At 31.4% G+C, this 9,887-nt stretch overlaps 1 protein-coding gene across 1 annotated transcript; it reads right to left on the bottom strand.

Moving 5' to 3' along the window:
• Positions 1 to 1,975: 1,975 nt before the first annotated feature.
• LOC111688365 lies at positions 1,976 to 2,552 on the bottom strand. The gene has a single exon (XM_023450862.2). The coding sequence runs from the start codon at positions 2,410 to 2,412 to the stop codon at positions 2,254 to 2,256; it is 159 nt and encodes a 52-aa protein (XP_023306630.1). The 5' UTR covers positions 2,413 to 2,552; the 3' UTR covers positions 1,976 to 2,253.
• Positions 2,553 to 9,887: the final 7,335 nt, after the last annotated feature.

The following is a 9,887-nucleotide window of genomic DNA, read 5'->3' as shown; positions in this document are numbered from 1 at the left end:
AGAACAGTCTATAGTCGAGACTATAGAACAGTCTATAGTCGAGACTATAGAACTGTCTATAGTCGAGACTATAGAACAGTCTATGGTCGAGACTATAGAACAGTCTATAGTCGAGACTATAGAACAATCTATAGTCGAGACTATAGAACAGTATATAGTCGAGACTATAGAACAGTCTATAGTCGAGACTATAGAACAGTCTATAGTCGAGACTATAGAACATACCATTACCTTTTCGTGTGCTTCTGTATGACTGAGGTCATTAAAGACCAACAACAAACTCTATAGTATATCAGTCGCATTATAGTCATAGAATGATTAATTGACCAAAAGTGTGTAAGCATATGTCTTTTTTGTTTGTGGTGGTTTTTACAACATTAGCACCTGATTGTTGTTAAATTAATGATGATGACAATGACATTCATAATAACAGTAGTTAAGTAGGTGATGATAATACTTAGAAGGAAAATTTTAAATTTTTTCTTTAATATTTCTAAAAAAATAGATCTTGAGAATTTAAAAAAAAAGTATATATTTTTAGAATAATTACTTAATTGTCTACATCTATCCTAATACTATCAGCAAACAGATTTTCTTAATCGCATGATAATTATTAAAAACTACACTCTAATATCGGGCAGGTCCTTAAAACAACCAGATAGAAGGACGGTCAATAAACTTCATTTAATTGTGAATAAAAAAAAAGGTAAAACATTACATCCCTAAAAGATCTCCAAAAAAACGTGAGCAAAATTTTAAGCAAATCAAGTCTTTAACCAACAAAAAAAAACATTTTCAGTTCTTTTTAAAAACATTAAATCCTGACAAATGTCAAAGAGATGTGACTGTCTGTGTGTCTGTCTATCTAACAGACATTTGCTAATAAATGTGTATGCATGTGTCTCAATATTTACACGATTGTTTGTGCATGTGTTTGTATTTAAAAATAAAAATTTGTAATTTTATAATAAAAACATAAAAAAAACAAATTACCATAAAAACACAGTATGGAACACAAAATCAACGTTAACAACTTAAGCAGACGCACAAATAACCTGGTTGCAAAAAAAGTTTAAAATTAAAACAACGGTAATACAAACAAACAGCCACATAAATAAGTCTAAAGTAATCAGACAGCCAGCGAGTGGCATCCAGTATTAAAGGTAAGGGGACTCGAAATTTAGAAATGAGTACGGTAGTGCAATTTACAAACATACATTTATACAAAAGGGAACGTGTCCAGGACGACTTCAGTGCTTGCGTTGTGCGTAAGAACAAACATTACAACAGGACTAGATATACATATGTATATATGGAATGCTTGCTACAGACTGGGTGGTAAATTTATTTAACCTTAGTTGAAAATGGGACAACCAATGTTTTGTTGACTATATAGGATGAAGGCTTATGAAGACTCAATAAAATAAAGCCAGATTTTGAAAATGTTGTTTGACGTATTTGACTCATTTACGGTAGGGTATTCGAGTCAACATCTAAAAATCTATCTATCTATCTATCTATCTATCTATCTATCTATCTATCTATCTATCTATCTATCTATCTATCTATCTATCTATCTATCTATCTATCTATCTATCTATCTATCTATCTATCTATCTATCTATCTATCTATCTATCTATCTATCTATCTATCTATCTATCTATCTATCTATCTATCTATCTATCTATCTATCTATCTATCTATCTATCTATCTATCTATCTATCTATCAATCTATCTATCTATTTATCTAATTATCAGACTTTAATATGTTCTACCAACTTTGTATCATTCGATGTCCCACTTCCTTGGATACTTCTTCGATGATTGTCCTTGAAAGATGAGTAATTCTTTTGGCGCGTGATCTTGATAAAAAATACATTTATTCTTCTATCTTTCACAAGTTTTATTCATTTCTTAATAAATATTTCTCATTTAAGGATTTTTTGTTTCTTATTTTATATTTACGTTAGTAGTCTTAGTCTTAATAACTTAATAAATAAGTAGTTAAATACATCTGCTTATTTTCTTAATACTCATACACAAAATACACACATTATTATCGCAAATCACTTGGCCATTATTTTTATTTGTTTTTTTTTTTTTTTTGTCAACCTCCATGTCATCAGTAGTATTAGCATTAACAATGCATTCGAATTTAGTGGTATGAAGTTAGCTGCCTCTCTCCCAAAAAAAGCATCATTATCGTTATAGTCATCAGTCAGTCATCCATCAGGATTGTGTGTTTTGGCACTTAGCCAGTGTGAGTGACAGATGGCTCTTCAGCATCAGCGTCTTGTAGTGTGATGCCACATGTCATCATCAATACAAATATAGACATTTCAATCACACGACACACGCAAAAAGTTAAAATGTCAACTAAATGTTCTGCAACACCCATATACAAACACATATTGTCTTTTTGGAATTAGATATTTCTTTGATTTTGTTTAGCAAAAGGAACACTTTATTAAACGATACAAATATGCGTCTTTTTGTGCGAATTTTATTATATGATAATTCGAAATGAAAAACGTTGTGTTTAAACTGAGAACTAAAATATCTCTGAAGCAGTGTTTGCCAAAATATGTAATTTAAATACTTTATGTCTTGGAATGTTCTTGGTTCAGGAAGAGGATTTGTTACTCACATTTTTTTTGAGGATAAAGAAATTAAGAGTAAAACTTTTTTCCAGGAGCATGCGTCGTTAGAGTCTTATTAAAATTTTTTTGTTGAAAAGTTATGAGATGAAAACAAATTTTAAGAGCATATTGTAACTAAGAGAATGTGGTAGTAAGTCATTTTGTTTCTAAATAAAAACCTGTTGATTAATTTGGCAAATATCTTAATTATATTAAATTTTTCAAGTTTAAATAAATTTGTGCCACATGGACCAAATATTTTTTTTAACAGTTCTTCCAAAACTTTTTATATCTCTTTATCTTTATTCCTTTTACTTTCCTTTTCATTACTTTGATGTCAATTATACAGCAAAGAGAGGATTACTTCTATAACAATTTTGGTTATTGACTATAGGTCTATATTTCAGTCTTAACAACACTTAAGAAAAATCGAGTCATGTCCGTTCATCAGTATAGATATATATGTTCTATACGAAAAAATTTATAGGACTAAATTTTTACTTCATTTTAAATGATGTGTATTCAACACGCAGCAAGCTTCAATTTTCCGAAGGTTGCACTGTGCAGAATTTCTCCTTTATATCTAGTATTGGAGATATTGTGTCTGAATTTTTTAAAAATGTTGTTCCTTTTTGTGATACTTCAATAAATTAACATTTAGTATAGTGATTATTATTTTCCACAAAACACTTTTTGAATTGTTTAAAAATCGACTGTAATTACTGAGATATCAGCTGTTAAAAATTAAGGACGGACAGACATTGTTAAATGGAATCTAAAAGTGATCTTGAGTTGAATGAAACATTTTCTGGTAGTGTGGACTCAATAATTTTAATCGTTATAAATAACGTTTACAAAATGTAATACTCTCAGCACTATAGAAGTATCAGGGTATAAATGCCATGAAAATACAGAAAAGAGTTCTTAAATTTTAGGTAAAGTTATCCATTATTATTCTGAGTTTAATCAAAACTAAGATGTAACGAAACTCACAGCATAATGTACTAAATCTATGTTTCGAAAAAGTGACTGCCATCATCATCTTCTCAATATGACAACTTTTGCAGAAGCTCAAATGCTTAGTGACCACAGCAATTTTGTTCACAAATGGTCCTCCTCTTTATCATGACAACTTCTGCAAAATAAATGGAGTTCAAAAGCAAAAACTCACAGCAATTATGTTGTGAACCCGAGATGTGATGGAGAAACTCTGAGGACATTTTTGACTTTTTTAAAAATTTTGTCGACCAGGCAATGTGTGCGAATCCCAGATGTGATGGAGAAATCTCAAATTCCAGATAGGATATCAAACTTCAAGATCAGTTTCGACTTTTTCAACATTTTGTCGACCTATGTTATTCTGTAATTACATCACTGGGGACACACATTTGGGTACATAATATTAATCCCTTTCGACATAAGTTATTATTCAGTATTCTATCTATCAGGATTCTATGCTAAATCTATCTAATATAATCATCCTCTTCAACATGACATCTTCTGCAAGAAGCCAAAACCTCAGCGAGCACAGCAATTTTGTTGACTAGCAGTGCTGTTGGAATCGTAGTGACAGTAATGGAACATGCATAATTCAAATGTGATCAGCTAAAGATCGAACGCCAAAGAAGTGATCTGTTGAATCCTAATGGTGTTACCAAAAATCTGTTAATGAGCTGAAATCCCTAACAATTATGTTGAGGAAGGTTTCTCCATCTCCATTCTCCAAATATCGGCTAGGGTCCCATTTGATATCGTATAAACGGCATCATCAGTCTTTTAAGAGGAGAGTTAACTGTTGCAATATATATTCGAATATTCCAACCCAATTTAGATACACATTATGTTCTGTTTAGGAACCCGTGTAAATCTTAAACAATCCATTATGAGGAATTAATTCCATCCTAACTGCTTTGTATTTCAACGACACGAACATAACTGAAATAGAACTGAACACTGAACTAAAACTAAACTAGAACTGAAACTAAACTAGAACTGAACTAGAACTAGAAATGAACTAGAATTGAACTAGAACTGAACTAGAACTGAACTAGAACTGAACTAGAACTGAACTAGAACTGAACTAGAACTGAACTAGAACTGAACTAGAACTGAACTAGAACTGAACTAGAACTGAACTAGAACTGAACTAGAACTGAACTAGAACTGAACTAGAACTGAACTAGAACTGAACTAGAACTGAACTAGAACTGAACTAGAACTGAACTAGAACTGAACTAGAACTGAACTAGAACTGAACTGAACTGAACTAGAACTGAACTAGAACTGAACTAGAACTGAACTAGAACTGAACTAGAACTGAACTAGAACTGAACTAGAACTGAACTAGAACTGAACTAGAACTGAACTAGAACTGAACGAGAACTGAACTAGAACTGAACTAGAACTGAACTAGAACTGAACTAGAACTGAACTAGAACTGAACTAGAACTGAACTAGAACTGAACTAGAACTGACTAGAACTGAACTAGAACTGAACTAGAACTGAACTAAACTGAACTAGAACTGAACTAGAACTGAACTAGAACTGAACTAGAACTGAACTAGAACTGAACTAGAACTGAACTAGAACTGAACTAGAACTGAACTAGAACTGAACTAGAACTGAACTAGAACTGAACTAGAACTGAACTAGAACTGAACTAGAACGGAACTAAACTGAACTAGAACTGAACTAGAACTGAACTAGAACTGAACTAGAACTGAACTAGAACTGAACTAGAACTGAACTAGAACTGAACTAGAACTGAACTAGAACTGAACTAGAACTGAACTAGAACTGAACTAGAACTGAACTAGAACTGAACTAGAACTGAACTAGAACTGAACTAGAACTGAACTAGAACTGAACTAGAACTGAACTAGAACTGAACTAGAACTGAACTAGAACTGAACTAGAACTGAACTAGAACTGAACTAGAACTGAACTAGAACGGAACTAGAACTGAACTAGAACTGAACTAGAACTGAACTAGAACTGAACTAAACTGAACTAGAACTGAACTAGAACTGAACTAGAACTGAACTAGAACTGAACTAGAACTGAACTAGAACTGAACTAGAACTGAACTAGAACTGAACTAGAACTGGAACTAGAACTGAACTAGAACTGAACTAGAACTGAACTAGAACTGAACTAGAACTGAACTAGAACTGAACTAGAACTGAACTAAACTGAACTAGAACTGAGCTAGAACTGAACTAGATCTGAACTAGAACTAGCAGGACACGGAAGTTCTCTATACAATAACTGAGTTAATCGTTCTAAAATCTATACTGACTGATAATTCTCTCAGATTACTTTATAGGGTTGTGTGCTCATTTTATTCATAAAACATGCGACAGTAATAAATATATAAGATAGACCATGTACAACAATCATTTTGTATACCTACACTTATAATACTTTTTGTTTTACTCATACACCAACTATTCTGGTTTTTTTGTCAATTATATTTTTTTATTAATGGTTTTCTCTTGCAAAAGCAAAACAAAAACGAAAAAAAGTCTTCTTGGTTTCCCAAATTAACTAAAAATGAAAGGTTTTTTGTATAATTTTAATGGGCAAAATGTTTGTCTTCATCCCTAGCAACGGCAACGGCTTTTTATTTTATTAGTTTTCATGTTGTTTGTTTTGCTCTATTTTTTATTCCTGTTCGTTTCTAATATTGTTTTATATAGAAAATGCACCGTTTTTTAAATCTACCAGCCGTAGTTGTCATTTCGAAATGAAATTGAATTGGCACAGTGATGCAGAAAGGCAGTAACAATATGAAAATTTCAATAATTTATAGGGTAAAAAAATAATATTTTTAAAATTTATAAAATCATACAAGATTTTCACAAACCACTTAATAAGGTATGAAAATTGTGTAATTTTTTGTTTAAGCAAACGTTTTACTTCTTATCTTCTTACCGAACCACTGTCTACTTTTGAATGTTAGCAGTTTGGGTACTACTAAGTATTACATCACTTAATTATAGTATTTTAATTGAATTTCTATTTTATTTGAATTGGTTTTTTTATTTGTTTTTTTTTATTGAAAACAATTTTAAAGGATTTACACATACTATTACAAATACCATTGGCATGAGGCAGTAGAAAATATAACAAAAATTTAAAAAAAAAACACTAAAGATTTTTATATAAACACTTGACATATTAAAACTTTCATTAATAAAGTCAATTAAAATATACGTGTATACTTATAGTTTTATGTACATAAGTACTTTGTCATAACAAACAATTAAAAAAATACAAAATTTTGCATAAATTTAAAAAAATAAATAAATTTTAAAAACTTTGTCAATATAAAACAAATGAGGCTTTTATATACAACCAGACTGTAATCAGTAGCACAAATTGTTCTTGTTTTAAGTATATGATTTAAAAACATATATAACATGTTGCATGTATCTGTCTGCCACCTACACTACTAATGCATTTGTTCATTTATTACACTTGACGTATGAGTGATTAATGTTGCGTATACGCCTGGGAATTGTTTGTAAAAAACGAAAAATTCAAAAAAGAACTTGAAAAAAAACTTTAACAAATAAATATGAAATATATAATACAGAAGAAAATTATTTTTCTTTTTCTAAAAGTGTATACTTTCATCTTAAGTTTTATCTTTTGTTGTGTATTCCCTATTCCTCACCTGAATTTGATTTGTTATATATTTTTTTTTACACTAATGTCACCAATGCTGTTCATCTTATCTAAACATATTTTTGCACACAAATGCTTTTATCAAGTACTACATTTTTTGAAAAGAGTATTTTAGGTTTGTGCTTACGATTGTAACATCTATAGCAGTAAAACCTATAAACTTTATAATCGCATTTCAGATTGTAAGTAATTTTAATAAACTTGACACTTAAGTCGTAGCTATTAATCTGATGGAAAGCTTATTTTTTTTAAAACAAACGTATATACGTATAATAAAAGTAATGTGAAAATGATGGAAACCCTCTTTACATGATATTCAAGTACAAATTTCCAATGGGGTAAATCATCTTTTGTTTGTTTCCTTGGTTGTTTGTTTGACAAGCAACGTTTTGATGTTTTTAAATTGTCTCAGTTAAATATTTTGCATTTAATATACACATGCTAATCACACAGATTTGTTGATTAGGGTCTAAATACTATAAAAATAAGTGAGCTGGATTCAGAACTGAACTAGAACTGAATTAACGCTAAATTTATATGTAATTAATAAACAAACGATCTTTGCTTTATAAGGGAATATACTACATATCATTACTGTTTTATTACGTATACACCTGCACTTGTCTGGTTGAGTTCGCTCCTTAAGACAACATGTTAGAACTGAACTATAACTAAATCAGAACTGTACCAGAAATTAACTAGTTCAAGTGAACTAGAACTAGAAGTGAACTAGAACTGAACTAGAACTGAACTAGAACTGAACTAGAACTGAACTAGAACTGAACTAGAACTGAACTAGAACTGAACTAGAACTGAACTAGAACTGAACTAGAACTGAACTAGAACTGAACTAGAACTGAACTAAACTGAACTAGAACTGAACTAGAACTGAACTAGAACTGAACTAGAACTGAACTAGAACTGAACTAGAACTGAACTAGAACTGAACTAGACCTGAACTAGAACTGAACTAGAACTGAACTAGAACTGAACTAGAACTGAACTAGAACTGAACTAGAACTGAACTAGAACTGAACTAGAACTGAACTAGAACTGAACTAGAACTGAACTAGAACTGAACTAGAACTGAACTAGAACTGAACTAGAACTGAACTAGAACTGAACTAGAACTGAACTAGAACTGAACAGAACTGAACTAGAACTGAACTAACTGAACTAGAACTGAACTAGAACTGAACTAAACTGAACTAGAACTGAACTAGAACTGAACTAGAACTGAACTAGAACTGAACTAGAACTGAACTAGAACTGAACTAGAACTGAACTAGAACTGAACTAGAACTGAACTAGAACTGAACTAGAACTGAACTAGAACTGAACTAGAACTGAACTAGAACTGAACTAGAACTGAACTAGAACTGAACTGAACTAGAACTGAACTAGAACTGAACTAGAACTGAACTAGAACTGAAACTAGAACTGAACTATGAACTGTGAAACTGACTGAACTGAACTGAACTGGAACTGAAACTAGAACTAGAAGGAGTGTTGACGAAACTGAACTAGAACTGAACTAGAACTGAACTAGAACTGAACTAGAACTGAACTAGAACTGAACTAGAACTGACTCGACTGAACTAGAACTGAACTAGAACTGAACTAGAACTGAACTAGAACTGAACTAGAACTGAACTAGAACTGAACTAGAACTAACAAGAACTGAACTAGACTGAACTAGAACTGAACTAGAACTGAACTAGAACTGACTAGAACTGAACTAGAACTGAACTAGAACTGAACTAGAACTGAACTAGAACTGAACTAGAACTGAACTAGAAATGTGTGTTGAACTGAACTAAGAACTGAACTAGAACTGAACTAGAACTGAACTAAAACTGAACTAGAACTGAACTAAACTGAACTAGAACTGAACTAGAACTGAACTAGAACTGAACTAGAACTGAAATAGACGGAACTAGAACTGAACTAGAACTGAACTAGAACTGAACTAGAACTGAACTAGAACTGAACTAGAACTGAACTAGAACTGAACTAGAACTGAACTAGAACTGAACTAGAACTGAACTAGAACTGAACTAGAACTGAACTAGAACTGAACTAGAACTGAACTAGAACTGAACTAGAACTGAACTAGAACTGAACTAGAACTGACTAGAACTGAACAAACTGAACTAGAACTGAACTAGAACTGAACTAGAACTGAACTAGAACTGAACTAGAACTGAACTAGAACTGAACTAGAACTGAACTAGAACTGAACTTGAACCGAACTAGAACTGAACGAGAACTGAGCTAGAACTGAACTAGAACTGAACTAGAACTAAACTAAAGCTGAACTAAACTAAACTAAACTGAAATAGAATTGAACTTGAACTGAACTAGAACACAACTAGAACTGGAATAAAGCTAAACATGAAATTGATTATAATTTAACTAAAGGAATAACTTATGGTCCTACAACGAATCTTGAACTGACTTATATGTAAACTGAAGCAATAACTTATGGTTACTCCAAAGAAAAGGAGGCAACCTAATCTATATATAGATACACATGCATGTATATTACTTTTTATT

The sequence above is a fragment of the Lucilia cuprina genome, chromosome 6 (assembly GCF_022045245.1).
Source record: "Lucilia cuprina isolate Lc7/37 chromosome 6, ASM2204524v1, whole genome shotgun sequence".
In the NCBI taxonomy this organism is placed as follows: Eukaryota; Metazoa; Arthropoda; class Insecta; order Diptera; family Calliphoridae; genus Lucilia; species Lucilia cuprina.
Note: the sequence above shows the minus strand (reverse complement) of the source record. Positions and strands in the feature narration are given on the sequence as shown.

Excerpts from the sequence above, each read along its gene's own strand:
- LOC111688365 (XM_023450862.2), bottom strand. The coding sequence starts at position 2,412 with ATGTGTTTGTATATGGGTGTTGCAGAACATTTAGTTGACATTTTAACT.